This window comes from Oryctolagus cuniculus, chromosome 18, assembly GCF_051225735.1.
Source record: "Oryctolagus cuniculus isolate XC-2025 breed Fujian yellow rabbit chromosome 18, ASM5122573v1, whole genome shotgun sequence".
NCBI lineage: Eukaryota > Metazoa > Chordata > Mammalia > Lagomorpha > Leporidae > Oryctolagus > Oryctolagus cuniculus.
Window position 1 is genome coordinate 3845588 of NC_142884.1, and position 20761 is coordinate 3866348.

A 20761-nucleotide genomic window follows, 5' to 3' on the forward strand; every position below is an offset into this window, starting at 1 on the left:
CACTCCCACTCCTCCTCCTTCTCCCTCTCCCACTCCCAGTCCCATTCTCCACTAAGATTCATTTTCAATAAATTTTATTTTTTAATATTTATTTATTTAGTTGAAAGAGTTACACAAAAAAGGAGAAGCAGAGAAAGGGAGAGACAGAGAGAGGTCTTCCATCTGCTGGTTCACTCCCCAACTGGCCACAATGGCTGGAGCTGGGCGGATCCGATGCCAGGAACCAGGAGCTTCTTCTGGCCCTGTAATTCTGTTCTGAAAAAGTGTTAGTGAAACCCAGTCATTTGTGGAGAAATGGCTGGGACTGGAGAACATTAAGTGAAATACGCCTTCCCAGGAATCCAGTGTAAGTTCTCCCTTCTACGCGGAAGTAGGAAAAGTTGGTCTCATAGTAGCAGAGTAGGATGGTGATCACTTTCGCTGAAAAGGGTCTGGGGGGAGAGATGAGGGAGGGTTGGTCCCCGGGTCCCAAGGTGGAGTCAGATAGAGGAACGGCTCTGTCTGCACAGCACAGGAGGCACCCATGGCTCACATAACCTGTTGAGTGTTCCTACAAAGAACTCGAGGAGAGGAGCTGGGGCCCAAACACAAGACATGACGAGATGGGAACGCCCTGGTGTGATCAGCACACCCTCAAATCCCATGCTGCACCTCCCAAATTATTACGTGTTCATTTAAAGGGAAAAATAGGTGGCAAAAATGTTTTTGCTAATTGTGCCTTCCTTCTTAATCGAGCTGAAATTCACAGAGCACAGATTACAGACCTGACAGAAATTTAACTCACGGCTGTAGCTGCCTCTCACATTCACTGTGTCGTGTACCCACCAGCACCTGTTCACAAACATCTTCATTAACAGAGACAGAAACCCCAGACCCACTCAGCAGGAGCCTGCACGCTCCCTCCCCACACCCGAGTCCACGTTCTGCCCTCTGAATCTGCACCCCCGGGCACCTCTCAGAGCAGAATCAGACCATGGTGTCTTTGTGACACCGGCTGATTTCTGTATTGTCATATCTTCAGGGTTTCTCCACGATTATCCAGACCCTCCTTCTTTTCTAACAGGAGAGTGTCAGCCGTGTCTACAAACACCGCCTGTTGTGGACGCACTCACCTGGTCTGCATATTCTGGTTGCTGGCATCTTTGGGCTCATGTGAATGAGGCTGCTATGAACCCGTGGATGCAACACCTTCTTGGGTTCCTGCTTCAATCCCTGTGGTTATATGTGCAGGAGAGGAACTGTTGGATTGGATGGTAATTCCAAGGAACCATGTTTCCTTCTTTATTGTGCTGAAATTCAAATAACATAAAACCAGCCCTTTAAAATGTATTATTTGCTGACTTGTAGTACATTACCAATGTTGTACACCATTAACTTTTTAAAAACATATATTTTATTTATTTGAAAGAGTTACAGAGCTAGATACAGACCGAGAGAGAGAGAGAGAGAGAGAGAAAGTCTTCCATCTGCTGGTTCACTCCCCAGATGGATTGACCCCGCCCACCCTGAAATCTATTTCGCTCGTTTATTCTGTTACTTGGCGCAAGCTCCCTGTTGTTGGCTGAAACGCGGATTCCCACGCATGCGCACTGGGAACTGAATTCACCAGAAACAGAGCAAAAGTCTCCATGAAGAAAGAGCTAAGCGCGAGGCGCACATGGTGCGGATCCACATTTGGTCTGCAGGGGGCGCTCTCGCACCTCAGGGCAGGAGAAGTCCATAGCTGAATAGAGGAAGAGCCTCTGCTGCCCCCACACAGTTCCCGCAACCGAATGCTGGAAGACTGTTCCCCACTGTGCTCACGCTCCCCCCTGCCCCGCCCCCAGGGCTCGGCCTCTCTGACCCAGCGCTGTCCTCTCTCCAGGTCACCGCTGGCCTGCAGCCCGGGTCCTCTTGTGGCTGTACCAAGCCTCTGCCAGCAGAAGCCCAAGGCCCAGCAGGACCAAGCCCGCCACGCCCATGCGGATGAGGTTCTCCAGGGTGTGGTCCTCGGGCGCTGGGGCTGGGGGTGTGCACAGAGGGGTCACCTAGGCTGGCCAGCCCCAGTAACACAGGACCCCACCTCCCCGCAGCAGCCTGAGCCCTGACTGCACATCTTTGTGTCTAGGGAGTCCCCTCGCCCAGCGTGGGCTTTGTGAGAGGCCTGTGCACCCAGCCCAGTTCCCTTCCCAACTCCAGCACCCCTGTTCCATCCACTCCACTTCCCACACATACCCTGTGCCACACAGGATGACCCGGGCCCCAGGGCTGAGACCTCTGCTGTTTCTCACTCCCTGTGACCTCCCCCAGGTCCCCTCCCCCAGCCCAGTCCTCCTGTGGGGACAGCCCTGCACTGACCATGAGGACTGATGAGACAGGGCTGGGGCCCTCACCTGACACCTCCAGCTGCAGGGGGTCACTGGGCAGTGACCACACATGGGTCTTGTTGGTGTCAGCACGGTAGCACCTGTAGATGCCCCTTTGGGTGCTGTCCACGGGGCCCAGGAGGAAGGTGGCCTGCCACAGCCCAGCCCCATGGGAGTATCTGGCTTCCAGGCTGTGCAGGGGGCCGGCTCCACCCTCCTTCAGCAGATGGGCAGTGCCCGCCTCATCTGAGCCACAGGAGAGGGACACGTTCTCTCCTGACGCCACCACGGGGCTTGGCTGGGCCGACAGGGAGGGCGCTGGGAACATCCCTGCAGGGGAAGCAAACCAATGTCTGGGCTGCTGCTCCGTGAAGTCCATGTTTCTTCTTCGGTGGGCAGGGGAAAAACCTTACCCGTCACCACCAGGGTCAGGGGTTCACTGGGCTGGGAGTGGCCGAGCAAGGTCCAATACACACAACAGTACTGCCCTGTGTCATGGGAGCTCATGGACGTGATCACGGAGAAGCTGGCCTTGTGTCTGGAGTCCTGCTGGGGCCTCGCTTCCCAGGGATGACGGCCGCTCTCTGTATACATATGATAGACCTCAGCCTGCAGAGAGCCCTGGCACCAGAGGGTCACAGGGCTTCCTACGGCGACCAGGGGGCCTGGGTCGGCCCAGATGGAGGGCTTGGGGAGGGTCCCTGGAAAGGAATCAAAGTTGCAGACCCCGGGTGCAGCCTCTCTCCCACCCCATTCCCCAGCTCCACTCCCAGCCCCTCCCAGCCATCACCATCAGCCCAGCCACCCTGGGCTCCTTAACATGAGCTGTCTGGAGCCCCCGGGACTGAGCCAGGTCAGGGGAGGACTCACCCGCCTGTGCCCCATCCCCTGGCACCCGGCACAGCCCTGGAAGAGAAGTCCCCGTGAGAGCTGTTCCCCACTCCCCACCCCTGCAGAGATGCCCAGGCCTGCCCTGGTCCTCTGAGCCCTGGGGTCCCAGCTGGGGCAAGGCACTGTCCCCCCCCACCTGTGAGGGGTCCCATTGTCCCCAGCTCACCCAGGCAGAGGAGGGCAGTGAGGGCTGGGGTCTGGGCCCCGCCGCCCATGGTCCCTGTGGAGCAGAGTAGCTGTGAGGGGCGCAGGCCCAGAGTCCGGCTGGAGATGAGCAGGGAGACGTCACGGGTTCCTCATCTGTGGCCTCACAGGAACGGGGGCAGCCCCTCCCCGATCTCCCCCGCTGTCCCTGAGGACGGGGCCCAGGAAACAGCGGACACTAGGGACAGCTAGGACCAGGCCTCCGCCTCTGCTGCCCCCTGTGCTGTGACTGCCCGGCCTCCCTCCCCTACTCTAGCCCCACCCCTCCAGGAGTCCACTCTCTGTCCAGTTAGGGTTCTGGTTCTCTCTGCACAGGCCAGGTGGCCGAGACACGCACTTCCCTTTCCTGAGCTGTTGAGTGCAGTTGTGGGGGCGGGGGAGGGGAGGGGAGTGGGGAGGGCTGGATCCTGTGGGGAGGGTGACGGAATCTTCCAGGCCTTTGGCGCTGACAGGGGGGATGAAGAAGGCACAGACGCTGCAGAGGTGTGGCTGAGCTGCAGCCCAGCTGTGGCTGTGGCAGGTGCAGCAGGGCCCACAACAGGGGACACGATCTTAGGGTGGGGTCCTGCTGGGAGCTGGTGGGCCCAGGGCCTGGCGAGCAGCTGTGAGGAGGGGAGGGTGTCTGGGGGCAGAGGCCCCGAGCTACCCTAGGAACTGAGAATATGGTGGTGCCCTGACCAGCCCAGCCGGGGTCCAGCGCCGCACACCCTGTGCTGCCTGCACTGTACCGGGTTTCTCATTAGGTAGAGGGGACTGGGAGCAGGGCACTGGGCCCGTGTGCAGATACACACTCACGTGGGGCTGGGGATTCCGGCACCTGCTTCCTGAGCCCCCCACGGCCTCTCCTCCCCTGATCTGAGCACCTGGGCCCCGTGCTCCTGGATGACATGGGGGTGCCGCTTCCTGAGCGACCTGAACAGGTGACGTTGTCCCCCAGCGTCTCTGTGGTGGGAGGAAGCCCGAGACCTCCCCTCTCTGGGTGGCCGTGGCTGCAGCACTCCAGTCTCAGGGTCCTGCAGTGTCCCTTCCAGATTCAGACGTGGGGACAGCACCGTTCTGGTAGGCACCGCTCCTTAGAAGTCCCTAGGAGCGCCCGCCATCCCCAGAGGTGAATCAGAAGCGGTCCCGGGTCCCAGACAGAATGGAAGACCCCATCCTCAGCCGTGTTTGGAGTGGAGGGCAGAGGGCAGGCTCTCAGCTGCCTGCTCTGGGATGGGGACCCAGGAGAGAACTATGGCGGCTCGTCACAGCCTCGGGTTACAAGGCACCCACAGGCATCTGTCCTTTCCTTAGCCTGCATCAGGTTGAGAGGAAGTCCCCCTCCCAGAAACAGGAGCTGGCAAAGCGTGCATGCAGTGGCGTTCACGGTAAAGCCCCAGACATTCAATGACCTGCTCTGGCCTCACCCCAGGAGGAAGCCCCACATCATGCAGCCATCAGCCCCGCCAGCCCCGCCCAGCCCCATGGCTCTGTGGGCTCCCAGCCCTGGGTGTTTCTGGGAATGGTGCTACGCGGGGCCTTTTGTGTGTGGCTGCACCCTCTGCCGCACACATCCTCACTTCATGGCTTCCTGGGGCTCAGCAGAGTTCCCACGGAGCCAGGGACCCACCACCCCGAGCCCTGCATCCCCGGTGCACATCCGGCTCCTGTCCCTGGCCGGCTGTGCTTGGACGGATGCCTGTGTGCACAGTCCCTGGATGGTTGTCAGGGCCTCCCCCTGGCCCTCGGTGGTGAGAACGCTCCACAGAGCCTGCACTCAGCACACTGGTGAGCGCTGCACCTGACCCTGACCCTTGCCAGGATGTGGGTTGATGGGAGCGCCTGACTCCATGCAGGGGGTGGGTTGCTCTGTGCTGTGCTGACACTGGGTCAGGTGCTTTGAGGAACTAGGAGCCTCTTGCCGCAGTGGCTGAACCCTGCACATTCCAGCCGCGTCTCAGGGCTGAGATTGCCCCACACCCTGACCACACTCTGCCTGCTTTGTCTTCGAGAAGTGATCAGTGTGGTGGGCGTGGGGGGTGCCTCTCTGTGGCATTATTTTCACTTCCCTTCTCTTGTGAGTTGCACCCTTGCTTTTCCTGTTGTGGCTTCCAGATCTTTACACAATGTGTTAGTTGTCTTTCTGTTCCCTTGATAGCTGTCCATGGTGCACAGACTTCTGAAGTTTTGGGGATGATCAATTCAGCCATTTTCCCATTTGTTCCTTGTACTTTCAGAATCACAGCTTAGACGCTGTGATGAAGTCTGAGGTCATATTTACCCAGGTATTTCCTTCTAGAGTGCTTAAAAATTTTTTTAAAGACTGATTTATTTATTTCAGAGGGAGAGATGGAGAGAGGAGAATCAGAGGCAGAGGTTTCCCATCCAATGGCTCGCTCCCCATATAGCTGGGCGAGGCTGAAGCCAGGAGCCAGGCAGGAGCTTCTGGGTCTCCCACGTGGGTGCAGGGACCCAAGCACTTGGGTCGTTCTCTACTGCTTTCCCAGGCGCATTAGCAGGGAGCTGGATCAGAAGCGGAGCAGCCGGGACTCCAACTTGGCCATACCATATGTGATGCCGGCACTGCTGGTGTTGGCTTTACCCCCTAAGCTATGCTGTGGTGGGGTGGAGTCCCCAGCCCATAACTGGAAACACGGGAGAAGTATCCAGGCGCACCCTCCACCCGCCTCACTGAACTCTGTGGGAAACGCAGACTTGCACCGCACAGACAAGCAGAGTAATCAGCCATCAGAGGAAGCCGGGCAGGCATCCGCTCTCTTCCAGAACACCGGGTGCTGCCGTCCACCAGAGCCAACCGTGTTGTGGGGTTTATGTTAGATGTGCACTGAGAAATCCAGGTGACCTTGAACGTTCCGTGCCGGAAGAAACCCTGCACACACTTTCAGTCTTTCACTTGTGTGTGGTCCTCTCAGAGGGCGGAGTCCCATGGTCATCTGGGATTTTACCTTAGAGTTTGATGAGCCACAAGCTTTTTAAAATATTTATTTGAAAGTCACAGATACAGAGAGAAGGAGGGAGAGAGGTATCCATCTGCTGGTTCAGTCCCAATGGGCCCTCACAGCCGGAGCTCGGCTGATCCCCAGCCAGAGCCCCGAGTTTCATCTGAGTGTCCCACATGGATGCAGGGGCTCAAGGACTTGGGCCATCTTCTGCTGCTTTCCCAGGCCATAGCAGAGAGCTGGATCAGAAGTGGAGCAGCTGAGTGTCGAACCGGTGCCCACAGGGGATGCCGGCACCGCAGGTGGCAGCTTTTACCCACTACACCACAGAGCCAGCCCAGATCCATTAATTGTGATCTCCCATATCTGACCCCACGTGTCATCGCCTCCTTTTGGTGAGTGGAATGGTGAATCCATCTTGAGTGACAGGTGTCCGGCCCACGTCCTGCCCACTTGCTGAAGGTCAAGGGGAGTGAATCCCGGTGTCGCCCTATCGATGGGCCGTTCGACCCCGCTCCTGTGGACACTCAGGGCCACTGAGCTGTGTGCGGTCCCTGGAGAGGAACAGCACAGAACTGCACGGGAGCCTGCAGGGCGGTGGGCAGGGCTGCGGGAGGCCAGAGCCCCTTCCCAGAATGCGCGTGGGAGCCCGGGGAAGCAGCACCGCCAGCAGCCCACCCGGGTCCCTGCCCCTGAGCAGGATTCCCACAACACAAGGTGAGCTCCGCCCACTTCCCAGCAGCTTCTCACCAGCCATGCCCGGCCTCTGGCCTCCCACCTCCCCCGCCCCCGGGGCACAGCCTCTCTGACCCAGCGCTGTCCTCTCTCCAGGTCATCGCTGGCCTGCAGCTCGGGTCCTTCTGTGGCTGTACCAAGCCTCCGCCAGCAGAAGCCCGAGGCCCAGCAGGACCAAGCCCGCCACGCCCATGCTGATGAGGTTCTCCAGGGTGAGGTCCTGGGTGCTGGGGCTGGGGGCGTGCACGGAGGGGTCACCGAGGAGGGGCAGACCCAGTCACCCAGGACCCCACCTCCCCGCAGCAGCCTGAGTCCTGAGCCCTGAGTCCAGCCTGTAGCTCACTCACCAGCGGGGGAGCCTGGTTGGGGGTGCGAGGGGCTGCTGGGCTCCGGTCCCCCTGAGAACAGGGACGGGATAGTGAGGAGAAGGAGACCGGCCTGGTCCATACTCAGTGCTTAACAGCCCCCATGTCTCGCGACACAGCTCAGCATGGCTCTTGGGTGAGCTGCCTCCGGGTCTCTGTCGGGCTGCCCTGTGCTCCGGGGCCGCAACGGAGCTCTGCAGGGGCCGGGCCGCGCAACACCCACAGACTGGCGAGCTTCTCCCCACAGCAGCAGGTCTGGCCAGGGCCCACCCTGGGCCACGGTCAGGGCCCATTGCCCTGAGCAGTCTCAGTCCTGGTCTAGAGGCCCACAGTCCCCGGGGTGTGAGCCCGTCCTGGGCGGGGCCTGTCCAGCGCTGCATCTACCCCAGCCCCTGTGAGAGCCTGGCCTGGGGCAGACGGACAGGGCGCTGGGCAGACCCCGAGTCCCTGTGTGACCCCGTCAGGCCATCTGCAGGGACCACCGAGGGCCTGCTGGGTCAGGAGGGAAGAGGGGCGGGGCTGCACCCTGGCTCCGCCCACACCCTTCTCCCTCCTGCCCTGCAGTCCCACCGCCCTCACTCTGGGTGTCTGGCCCAGGAGCCCAGGCCCCTCACCCAATTCCCATCTACGCCTCCTCTCAGCGTCCCCGTGACCTACCCAGCTCCTGCTCAGGTGTGGCTTCCTCACTGTCACCCCAGCTCCAGGGCGGCACTGGGCTCTGAGCAGCCAGCAGCGCTGAGGCAGACACAGCTGTAGCGCCCGGGTACACCTCGGCCATGAGAGGGTGGGGAACGTGGCCTTGTTTCCGGGCTCCAGGGGCATCGCTCTGTCCCAGGGCTCTGGGACTCCCTCTCTACACAGACGGCACTCCTGGGCCTCCAGGGTCCCCAACACCACAGGGCCCCAGGCCTGCCCAGGGCGATCACAGAGCCTGGCTCAGCCCGGACGCTGGGTCTGGGGAGGGTCCCTGGAAGGCAACCAGAGGCTGGGTCCCAGGACCACGTCCCCTCTCAGGCCAGGACCCTCCCAGACGCCCTCCCCACCAGACAGGGCTGCTGTCCCCACTCCAGCTGCCCGGGGTGGCCCTTGTCCTATGGGGGGGTACCCTGCACAGTGGGGGCACGCTCACCTGCCTGCACTCGGGTCCTGGGCCCGCACAGCCCTGGAGGAGAGCTCCCCGTGAGAGGGTTGCCCCTGCCCCTGCGCAGGTCCTCTCCTCCCCGGGGCTCCTGAGCCTGGGGTCTCCAGGGAGCAGGGCCTGGCTGTGGGCGGGGCGGGGTCCCTCCCAGAGCAGGGTCTCCCCTCCCCGTCTTCCTGTCTCCCCCAGGCAGAGCAGGACCACGAGGGCGGGGTCATGGCGTCCTCTCCGCCAGCCCCGGCACAGCGCCCGCGGCACGGACACACACCGGGTGTGGACGCTCTGAGGCCGGGTCCTCCCAGCATCGCAGGGCTGTTCCGCCCGCAGCCCCACAGGAAGGGGCACCGCCCCCACCCCAGGCAGGCCCTCAGTCCCCAGGATGGGGAGGGCACAGGCGCCCTGCAGGGATGGGGCCCCGCCCCGCCCTGTCAGCCGGCTCCGCCCTCCTCTCCCAGGGCCAGGACCCAGCACCAAGGACACGGGCCTCCCGGAGCCGCCCCTCAGGTGGGCTGATGCGCCCCGGGGTGGGGTCGCCCCCGCCCTCAGCCCCTCCTGTGGGGTCGCAGCCCGGCCACTTCCGGAGGACGCAGGTGGGCACAGCCCCGCTCCCGCCCGGCCCGGAGGTCCCGGGGCCCGACCCAGGGCGGGGGAGGCCCGGACGCCCCCTCCGCCGCGGACGCCGCTCCCACGCCCCTCAGCCACAGCTTCCCCTGACCCGACCACCCCGCTGCGGGGCCCTGAGGCCTCCCAGGACCTGCGCCGCCCCCTCCCTGCCGCCTGCCCTGACTCCCGGGGGAGGCGCCCTCACTGCGTCCCCTCACACACCCCTCTGCCCTGAGCCTCAGCTTCCCCGTGTGGGCGGACACGGACTCACCTGAGGCGGCCTCGCGCACACGCACACCGACTCTGGACTGCGCATGCGCACGTCAACAAGGGATTGCGCAGGCGCACACCACCACTGGCCTCGGGGACACAGCCCGACACGTGACTGTACAGGCGCACAAGACAAGACTGCGCACGCGCATGATGACACGATACTGCACACACGACGACACGTGTGTGCGCAGGCGCACGCCGACATGCTGCGCTCACACGTCACTGAGGGGAGTGCGCGCTGCTTTGCCGCTGTCTCCGTGGAGCAAGAGTGCGGGTCCTTGTAGGAAACGTGAACCCTGACTGCTGCTCTGCGCGGCCCTGCAAGTCCTCGCCAGAGCAGGTGGGCGAGAAGAAGCCACAGAAGCGTCCGAATTGGGAAGGAAGAAGCCTCGTCGGCTCTTTCCTGATGACGTCATCTTACCTAAAGACAACCCAACGTCTCAACCAGAAACTGCCCTCACTGGTCACCGTCAGGTCGCAGGATCGCGGTCCACACAGTAACTCCCGTCAGCGCTCCAAGGGAGATCCACACAGCTCCACTTAGCAGAGCCCAGACCTCCAGCAGCCTGGAGTAAAACAAAACTCATGATTTACATGGAACCACAAAAGCCCCATTTGAGCGGTGGGCAAAGGACTTGAATTGACGTTCCGGAGAGAAGATGTGATGACTGACAGGAGGATGCAAAATCACTCAGACAAAAACAGCTTTGTCTGTGTCTGATGAGCTGTGACTTCGGGTAATGTATTGAACACCATCGATTCTTTAGTATCAAGCGACCGGTGCCTGCCTTCACCACCACCAACCAACCGGTGTGGTCATGACGCCTGCATTCTCTCTTCTTATAGGAACGAGTATTCTTTGTGAGCGTTTTCTTGGGAGTCTAAGTTTATGGGAGCATCCGTCCCAGGATTTCCCCATCTGACTGTTTCCGTCTCTGGTTTTGATAGCACTTTCTCCTTGCTTGATAAAACGTTCCTTTTTCCTGTCCTTGGGAACAGTGTATGTAAATTTGGGCATGTGTGGGCAGCATATGTATGTGTGTTTTCTAACTGCATGAATATGTGGGAGGAATTCCCATGAAGCTTTGCAGCCTGGCGTTTAGACTGAGGGAGAATGTTGGATTCCCGAGTCATGGCGTCGTCAGGTGTCAGGGCACGTTTTGGTCAGCCACAGTCGCCTGTACGCCGGCGCCCCCAACATTCTAATGAAGCTGACAGCTGCCGACCTCATCGCACTCTTGCTGCACGGCTTCTGTGTGCAGAGTCCTAGATACGCAGGTCTGCACCACTGCAGGAGGACGCCCGGCCCCCAGTGGATATTCTCATAGGAATACAGCAGCGAGCTCTGCCGTTCCCAGCCCAGGAGTGAACGGCGGAGTTCAGAGCCCAGAGTGAAGTAGGTGCCATCATGCAGGTGTGTGCCGGGACTCCTTGATGTCCCATGACCAGACTCACCCGGTACAGGGTTCCTAGAGCCGATCCCCACCAGTACAGGACACGTGGATGGATTTGCTACAACTCCCTGTTGCCATAGTTCGGTTCCTTTTATTTATTTATTAAAGATTTATTTATCTATATTTTTGAAAGGCAGAATTACCGGGGAAGGGGGGGGGGATATGTCTTCCGTCCACTGGTCCACTCCCCAGATGGCTGCAGTGGTTATGGTAGACCAAGCTGAAGTCAGGGGCTTGGAACTCCATCCAGGTTTCCACATGGGTGCAGGTGCCCAAGCACGTGGACTTCTCCCGCTGCTTTCTCAAGTGCATCAGCTGGGAACTGGATTCTGTGGAGCAGCTGGGACTCGAACCCGTGCTCCCGTGTGGGATGCTGGCGTCTCAGGCAGCACCTTCACTCGCTGAGTCACAACGCCAGCCCAGGTTCAATTATTATTTTTCTCCCAAAGAAACCTTTCATTTAATGAATACAAATTTCATAAGTACAACTTTAGGAATAGATTCTTCCCACACTCTCACTCCTCCTCCTCTACCCTCTCCCACTCCCAGTCCCATTCTCCACTAAGATTCATTTTCTATCAAATTTATTTTTTTAAAAGATTTATGTATTTAGTTGAAAGTCAGAGTTACACAGAGAGAGAAGGAGAAGCAGAGAGAGACGGAGAGAGAGAAGTCTTCCATCCACTGGTTCACTCCCCAATTGGCCACAAGAGCTGGAGCTGCATGGATATGCAGCAAGGAGCCAGGATCTTCCCCTAGGTCTCCCAAATAAGTTCAGGGTCCCAGGACATGGGTCATCTTCTACTGCTTTCCCAGGCCATAGCAGAGAGCTGGATCAGAAGTGGAGCAGCCGGAACTCGAACCGGAGCCCATATAGGATGCCAGCGTTTCAGGCCAGGGCGTTAAACTGCTGTGCCACAGCACCAGCCCCTTCAATCAATTTTATACTAAGACCAACTCTATACTAAGTAAATATTTCAACAATTTGCACACACACACACACACGCACATACAGTGTTGAGAACTAGTTTTACAGTTAATTCTAATAATACAACTCATGAAGATCAGAGGTCCTGCATGGGGAGTTAGTGCACAGTGATTCCTGTTGTTGATTTAACAATTAACACTCTTATGTATGATGTCAGTGATCATCCGGGGCTGTTGACATGAGCTGCCTTGACTATGAGAGCCTTTTGGAGGCCAGCACTGTGGCATAGTGGGTTAGGCCACTGCCTGCAGTGCCGGCATTCCATATAGGCGTTAGTTCGAGTCCCGGTTACTCCACTTCTGATCCGGCTCTCTGCCATGGCGGGGGAAAGCAGCAGAAGATGGCCCAAGTCCTTGGGCCCTGCACTTGCATGGGAGACCCGGAAGAAGAACCTGGCTCTTGATTTTCAGATCAGTGCAGCTCCAGCCATTGCAGCGAATTGGGAACCAGTGGATGGAAGACCTCTCTCTCTCTGCCTCTCCTTCAATATCCATGTAACTCTGACTTTCAAATAAATAAATAATCTTTCTTTTTTATTTAAAGAAAGCCTTTTGAGTCTGCAAAAACGGTCTGTATTTAGACAGGGCCATGAGCAAAGTGGGAGTTCTCTCCTCCCTTCAGAGAAAGGCGCATCCTTCTTAGATGGCCCCTTCTTTCCTCCGAGATCTCACCCACAGAGATCCTTCATGTAGGTCATTTTTTTGTTTCATTTTCAGTTCTCTGAATCCTGAGGTGTTCGCTTTTCCTGTGATGACCTGCGTCCCTGAGGTCACCCTGTGTGTGCACAGGCAGGGTTTCGTTGCTGCACGCAGAGAACAGACCCTGCTACAGAGGGGAGCGGGACTGGATGGGCATCTCTCACATAGAGAACCGACCCTGCTACAGAGGGGAGTGGGACTGGACGGGCATCTCTCACACAGAATCAAGCGGCCACAAGGAGGGAGAGGATGCCAGCTCCAGGGGAGCCACTGAGTCCCAACCGGCAGGAGGGCTGCCACGGGCGAGGACATGTGTGCCGGTGTTGGTGCGGAGGAGAGGGAAGCCTCGGGCGCTGCTGAGGGGACCTGGGATGGCACAGCTGCTAAGGGAAAGAGGTTGCAGCTTCCTGCAAGAATTTAAGTGGGACCACGCTCGGACTCCCCAATCCCATTCTGGGCGCTGAGATCAAGGGGCTGGTGCTGGGATGCAACAGGTGAAGCCGCCGCCCACAACACCAGCATCCTGTACAAGAGCTCCAGGAGGGGTCCCGGCTGCTCCACTTCAGATCCAACTGACCGGAAGCCAGGAGCCGGGAGCTTCTTCCGGGTCTGCTACGTGGGTGCAGGAGCCCCAGCACTTGGGCCATCCTCTGCTGCTTCCCCCAGCTGCATAGCAGGGAGCTGGACTGCAGGCAGAGAGGCTGAGACTCCTACTGGTGCTGCACTGTGGGGCGCTGGTATCGCAGGTGACGGCTTTAACCTGGGCCACGACCCCGTCTCCAGGCCCCACATTCTTTAACCACTCAAGGCTCATAAAGCTACCACCCAGGAACACTCCCCAGGAGGGTGCAGGCTAACCCCAAACAAGCAAGGCACAGACAGCACGCCCCACGGTGGCTTCACACTGGCCATTCACTCCCCAGAGGCTGCCTCTGTGTCTCCACCCTCCTCCCAACATGCAGGTCACAGGTGCAAAGTGACCGGATCCTGTGAGCAGGAGGAGGGAGTGCCGGTGGCCTTGGCCAGGGCAGCCTGCTCCTTCTCACTCTGTGTAGATGAGAGAGGCTCAGAGCAGACGGTTCTGAGGACACGGGCCAGAACCTGAGATGCAGCTCTCCTGCTGCGCCCTGAGCTCGGAGAGGCACGCAGCCTCCAGGGAGTGGGTGAGGCCCAGCCCCCCATAGCTACCAGCCTGAAAGGAGGGCGATACAGGTGCAAATGGGGAGGGAGCCTTGCGGGAGGGCCAATGGGGGTCACTGTGGACCGGGATGCGGGCCTAGTTTCTGGCTTCCTGCTTGCCCATCGGGAGGGTCCTGAGCTTGGGGGGCTTCTGGGGCGGTGCTGCCCTCCAGCACCCACGTGCGCGCCTGTCCACGGCCCGGAGTGCCCCCGAGCCCTGGACTGCATTTCCCAGGCGCTTCCTCCGGTGGGCACGTTGTGACCACCCCAGCCTCTGTGCCCTCTCGGAGGTCGGGGCTGGAAGGTCCACGCGCGAGCAAGGAGGGCCCAGCGTGCCGTGGCTCCTCAGGCTTTGCAGACCCCGCCGTCAACCTCTCCCGCGTGGGAGACGAGGAGACGGCCTCTCCCCCGCCGGCTCTGGAGCTGTCCCAGACCCGAGAGCAGACGCCACCCGGTGAGCGAAAGGTTCCTCCCAGCGCCTCAGAAACCACAGGGTGCGGGAGACAGAGTCACTGAGAGCCGAGCGCCCATTGGCTACCTCTCACCATGGCCGCATATACCCACAATACCCCGGGCGGCCTGGGGGGTGGGGTTGTACCTCAGCCCCACCCCCGAACTAGGAAGGTGGGGTCTGGGGGCAGGGCCAGAAACGTCAGCGGGTCTCATAGCAACGGCTGAGCCCACCTCCTGTTAAAGATGGGACGAGCTCATTCGGCCCCTGAGCAGGAAGCCCTGCCCCCTCCTGCGTCCTGCGAGCCAATCACAGAGCTCGGGGGAAGTCCACTTCCTTTTCCCTGACCATGCACAGGCCGGAAGTCAATCCTAACCCGAAGGAAGTTTGTCTTCTAAGTTGAGCGTGGTTGGTGTGGGTGTTTCTGGGCGTCCATGTTCGCTCTGGGGTTTCTGGAAGGATTTTCTGGGTCTTGGAGCAGAACTGCCTTTGTAAGCGCCGGTTTGGAGAGGATCTGCCAGCGGCTCTATGCAATGTTCTTTCCCTTCTAATATTTTCTAAGGCGCTTCATTAAATGTAACTTATATCCCAAAGAACCTACCCTGCACAGTGCTGACCCACAGAGCAGGTCCGCCACCTGTCAGCATCCCTTGGGCCCCCCGTGGAGACCTGCCCACCCCACCCCAGTGATTTGGGAGGAGGGGCTGCCCTTGCTCAGCCTCGAGCTGCCGGAGGCACTCAGGTGCCAGTCATGGAGGGTGAGGCTGGGCCGCACGGCTCACAGTTTATCGTCTGGTGTCCACGCCCACCGCGTGCCTGCAGACACAGCCTGGGGCCACTGCAGAGCCACCTGCTGCTGCCGCTCCGTGTGGCGGGGCCAGAACCCGCCGCCTCCAGCTGGGCCTTTGCCCTTCATTCTGGGTGGGATCAGCCCCGTGGGCGTGCTCAGAGAGAATGGCCTTGGCCAGAGGGAGGGTCCTCTCAGGGAGGACCCTGTGTGCTCCCTGCTGCCATGGCTCCCTGCACGCAAAGGCCTGGCAGTGGGAACCGGAAGCATCTGACCCTGTGAGCACCGGAGGTTAATTAAAATCCCCCACCAGCGATCATATCCGGGTGACAGGGAGGCACAGGGAGGGAGGACTCAGTGGCTGTCCACGGGGCGGCTCTGGGGCAGACCAGGAAACCAGTGCTCCCCAGATCCTGTGCCCACGGCTTGTCTTTGCAAGACCGAAAGAAGCCTTTGGAATCTGGAGCAAAACAGCATACGGGCCGGGACGCTTCGGGTCCGTGGGCTCAGCAGGGGTGGTCTTTGCCACCTGTGGGACACCGGGTGGTGCTTGGGGATGCTTGTGGACTGCTGCTACCCACGCCTCAGTGCACAGAAGGCCCTGGCCAAAACCACACCACACGGAAGGTTCCAGAAACCCTGTTACAGAATGTGACAGTGGTCCTCAACCAGGGACACTTCTGCTCCCTAGGGGGTCACTGTTGGAGACAGGTTTTGTGGCAAAACAGAACAGGAGATTCGCCACACTCAGGGCTTCAAGGTGAACAGTGGACATTAGGCGTTCACAGCACAGCTCCACCGCCCCCGCCCACTCTGAGAGCGTCTGCATCCAGCACAGGAGCCCCCTCCCCAAAGCCCCCACCCTCACCCCACCCCCTGAGTCTGCCAGTCTCTCTGTCACTAGGGATTCAACCAGTGAGATCGCACCTGGGGCAGTGAGACCCCACCCACATCGGTGAGACCTCTCCCACACAGGTTGGTGACACCCCAACCACATCGGGGAGACCCCACCAAGATAGTGAGACCCCACCTGGGACAGTGAAACCAAACCCACTATGGTGAGACCCTTCCCACCCACGTCAGTGACACCCCACCTGGGGTAGTTAGACCCCACCCAGGTCAGTGGGACCCCACCCGCTATGGTGAGACCCCTCCCACCAGGTCAGTGACACCAAACCTACAACAGTAGGACCCCAGCCAGGATGGTGAGACCCCACTCACGTTGGTGGGACCATACCACTGTCGGTGAGACCCCGCCGGGGTGTGATCCCAGGCGGCTGGGGCTGGGGCAGAGAGGCTGCTGCCGAGGTGTAGGCACTGCACCCACCCGCTCCTCTCCCCTCACCTCCCAGACCTTCCTCCTGCCCCCACCCCGCGCGAGCCCGGCTACTCACCGTCCTGGACTCTGGACACTGTGGTTCCGAGACGGGGTTCCCGAGAGCCTGCTATGGGAAGGGAGGGTCGGCTTTGGCTTCCGCCCACCCAGCCTCTCCTTCCTCAGCCCAGCCCCGCCACACCCCGCGGCTGTCCAAGTCTCCACCCCATGCCTCACAGGGGTCCCAGCGGCCTCACCCCGCGGGCAGGGGCCCCCAGGCCCCAGGCAGAAGCTGGCGCTGCACTATTGCGCATGCGTCTCCGTGCCTCCCACCCCGACGGGGGCTCTGCGCCCCCCTCATGCGGGTCTTTCTCCACACACGGCGTCAAATCCAAAGCCTGGCACTCCCCTGGGTGTCCTGAGCCAGCCCCCTGCCCACCAGCCTCCTGGCCAGTCCCTTGTAACCAGGTCCCCTTCCTGACTTCCAGCACTGCTGGGTCGCCCCCTCTCTTTCTGGAAATCTCTTCGTTCTGAGAACCATGGGGCTAACGGGCTCAGTCGGCCAGTGTTCACCCAGATGTCTCCTGCGTGTGCCCAGACAGGCGGCCCTGCTTAGCCCTCCAGGGTCCCCCTTCCAGGTCACCACTGCTTCTTGTGCGAGACGCCTGGGGACTTCTAAAACTTCACGGGACACGTAGTTAAAAGAGAAGTTTATGGGGCCAGCGCTGTGGTGTAATGGGCTAAAGCCTCCGCCTATAGCACCAGCACCCCTTATGGGCACCGGTTCGAGTCCCCGCTGCTCCACTTCTCTCCAGCTCCCTGTTAATATGCCTGGTAAAGCAGCAGAAGATGGCCCAGTCCTTTTACCCCTGCACTTTCCATGAGCTCTCTGAACTGCCCTCATATAACACATTTCTCTCTCCCGACATCCACCCATGGACGTTCCATCCACTCCAAGCAGGAAACTTGTACCCACAGATGAGGAGGTTATTCTGGTTGATGGACACTGCTGTACGGGTTGCCCCTCCCTTATCCAAAATGCTAGGGCCCCCAAGTGCTCCAGATGGGCTAGTGCTGGGATTTAGAATATTCCCATACACACAGTGAGGTGTCCTGGAGACTGTGCCCATGTCTTAAACACAAGATTCCCTGCGTGTCACGGGCCCCGGGGACACAGCCTCTGGGTAACTTCTCATCATGTCCCTAGTGCACCTGCGTTCTGCATATGGACCAGCATGAGCGGGAGGGTGTGGGTTTCACTGCCGGTGGCTTGTGGGCACTGAACACCACCACACCTGGGGCACCTGCACTGCACTGTGCAGGCGGGGAAGCCCACGGCACCCACGGGCACGCACAGGAAGGCTCCAGCTCTCCTGAGCGTGAAGGAGCAAGCTATTCACCTGCCGCAGGGGCGGGGTCTGTGGGTTCCAGGCTGGGGTCTCCCACATCTGGAGACGGAGATGAAGAGGACAGGTCGGGGCTGGGGGCTTCCTCTGCTCCCTCCATTCTCCTTCCCTGGCCCCCTGGGGTGGACGTCCCTTCGACATGACCCTGGGGTTTCTTTAGGAGCCCAGGGAGGACCTGGGAACTGGGGGCTTCCTCACCTGTGACCAGGAGCTTCACGGGCTCACTGGGGAAGGACCACACATGGCCGCTATAGGGGACTGAGGCAGCGCCACTCTGGCTCCAGGGGTTGACACCTGGGACTGGGTTTCTTCTCCTGTCCTGTGGCACAGGGACCGGCTCACCCCGAGCTTCCCCAACACAAACTCTCTCCACACACCGACCACAGAACTCAAGTCAACCACTGGCGCCATGAGGACGAGGCCAAAGTCCTCACGGTGTCTCCCGGGGTGGGGTCACCTCTGGCTTTTGCACGAGTTTCTGATTTTGTATTTTCAAATTCTGAAATTGTGAGAAGCAGAGAGCGAGCGAGCCAGCCCTATCCATTGGGTCACTCCCCGAATGCTCTAATAGCTGGGGTGAACCAGGGCCAACAAAAAGGGCCATGAGCTCTATCCACGCCCCCCACCCGGGAGGCAGGAACCCAGCTGCCAAGCCGGAGACCATGGCCCCAGGACCTGCCTGAGCAAGGAGCTGGAGCCCAGACGTGCAGCCGAGAATTGAACCCGGGCCTCCCTTTGCATCGTGGGGCCTTTGTTTCCTCCTGAGGTCGGTTGTTCTCACTGAGGGTTCAGCTGCAGTGGGTTCTTCTCCCTGTGGAGGGGCCCTGTGCCCTTCTGTGGTCTCCCCCAGTTCCCCCGGGGGCTGGGTGCCCAGCAGGGGGCAGCTCTCCTGTGGACGCTGTGGGTTTGCAGGTTACCACCCCACTCGGTCAGACTCAGTCTCGTGCTCTCGTGAAGGCCGTGGGTGTTGGGTTTTCAGGACTTTGCTTCCAGATCTGCAGGTGCAGGCTCCCTGCGTGTGGCCGGCTGGGGTGGTGACCGGAGCTTTTCCCTGAGGGCCGAGGGTCCTGACTGCTTTCTGTCCACAGCACCCACTCTCTGGAGCTCTGTGGAGTTCGTGGTTCCAAGCCCCCTCCTCAGGGACTTGGGGCGGGGTCTCTGTTCCCTGGGAGGTGCTAAACCCCATCAGGGCTCACCTCCTGGGCAGTGTCTGCCGAGCGCACTTCCGCTCCCACGCGAGCCAGAAGGCTCTCAACTAAGCTTTCATCTCCACCACTGGCTCTTTATTTTTGTGCCCTTGAAGCCAGATACCTACGGAATTGTTTCTAATGTGTCTTGTTGATGTGTGTGCACGTGCGTTTGCACATTTGTAGGTCTGTGTGCATTTATGTATATGTGTTTCCCAGTGTGCAGGTGTGTGCATGTGTCTGCAGCTGTGTGCACACGTGTATGTGTGCATGTGTGTATGTGTCTGCATCTGTGTGCATGTGTGTATTTCTCTGTATATTCGTGTATGTATCTGCATCTGTGTGTATACACATGTGCATGTGTGCCTGTATGTCTGCATTTGTTTGCATGCATGTCTGTTTGCATGTGTGTATGAGTGCGTCTGGGGGTGCTTGTGTGTATGCGTTTCTGTGTTCTGTGTGCGCAATCTGTGCTTGTGTGTGCAAGTGTGTGCACGCATCTATTTATGTGTCCGTGTGTCTCTGTGCATGGATGTGTGTGTCTGCACATGTGTGCATGCTTGTGTACATGTGTTTATGTGTCTGAATGTGTGTATGTCTGTGTGCATGTGTGTATACGCATGTGTGTGCATGTGTGTCTGTGCCTGCATGTGTGTGCATGCGTGTGTGAGTGTGTTGATGGGCACAGCAGTCCTGTGCACGGCCTGAGCCAGCACTTCCTCTCACGTAGGTACGTGCCCAGCAGAGGTCAGCACATCATGGCCCAAGGACCACAGCCAGCCTACAGCCTCTCTGTGGATGGCCCATGGTCTGAGCGTGTTTTCACATTTCTGTGTGTCTGAGACGAATTGAAAGAAGGCTATCCTGGGCCATGTGGACATGCTGTGACACACAAACATCAGCTCTCACCTTGCTTATGGGAATCGACCCTGTTCCAGTGTGTGCACAGCTCGTGGTTGCTCTGCTGTTCCCAAGCCCAACTGGCTCAGCTGACCTCCTGGGGGATGGCAGAGGACATGTGCTGGAATGAGAAGGCCATGCCAAGATGGCCACTGGCCAAAGAAACTGTCTGGCAACAGGCTGTGATTGGATGGTTTTGGGAACCACTTGACAGCGGAGCCTGCCTGGCAACAGGCTGTGATTGGATGGCTTTGGAAACTGCCTGGCAACAGGCTGTTATTGGTTAGGGCATAGACCGCCCCTTGACTAGATTGGCTGCCTTGGCTATATAAGCTGCTGTATCCACTGAAATAAATGAGTCTGAAGGCTGCTCGCCTCTGGCCTGCTTTCACCTGACTCTGGGGTGCCATGCGGTGACTCTGTGCCTCTTGCCCCCACCACGCTCCTCCCAGAATTGAATCCACAGCAACAGACATGAGCTGAGTTTGTGAGGGGGCAAGAAGCCATTCTCGTTGCATCCCTGCCCAAGTCCAGGTGCCCTCTGCTACGTTCCTACGCTGCTCTGCACACCCCTGCTGTGGACAGGGCCCTGCACAGCCAGCTGTGAGCCTCTGCTGAGGACACAGTGGGGCTGAGAGGCACCTACCTGTGACCATGAGCTCCAGGGCACCACTGGGGGCCACCACACCTGGGGGCTGCCATGGTGGCTGTTGCTGTGGATTTGTTCTGAGAGGAGGAGCGTGGTGGGGGCAAGAGGCACAGAGTCACCACACAGACCCCGGGAGTCGGGTGAAAGCAGGCCAGAGGCGAGCAGTCCACAGACTCGTTTATTTCAGTTGGTACAGCAGCTTATATAGCCAAGGCAGCCAATCCAGTTAACGGGCAGTTTTTGCCCTAACCAAT

At 59.4% G+C, this 20761-nt stretch overlaps 1 protein-coding gene and 1 long non-coding RNA gene across 2 annotated transcripts; both read right to left on the bottom strand.

Annotated features, from left to right (window-relative positions):
* Positions 1 to 72: 72 nt before the first annotated feature.
* LOC149120702 (uncharacterized) lies at positions 73 to 2046 on the bottom strand. The gene is made up of 2 exons (XR_016224992.1): positions 1113 to 2046; positions 73 to 255 (listed from the first exon to the last, which is right to left on the bottom strand). It is a non-coding gene; the product is annotated as an uncharacterized LOC149120702 (long non-coding RNA).
* Positions 2047 to 2103: 57 nt separating this feature from the next.
* On the bottom strand, positions 2104 to 3740 carry LOC138846406 (leukocyte immunoglobulin-like receptor subfamily A member 6). The gene is made up of 4 exons (XM_070067704.2): positions 3403 to 3740; positions 3216 to 3251; positions 2759 to 3046; positions 2104 to 2675 (listed from the first exon to the last, which is right to left on the bottom strand). The coding sequence occupies exons 1-4, from the start codon at positions 3449 to 3451 to the stop codon at positions 2104 to 2106; spliced, it is 945 nt and encodes a 314-aa protein (XP_069923805.2). The 5' UTR covers positions 3452 to 3740.
* Between the last annotated feature and the right edge of the window lie 17021 nt (positions 3741 to 20761).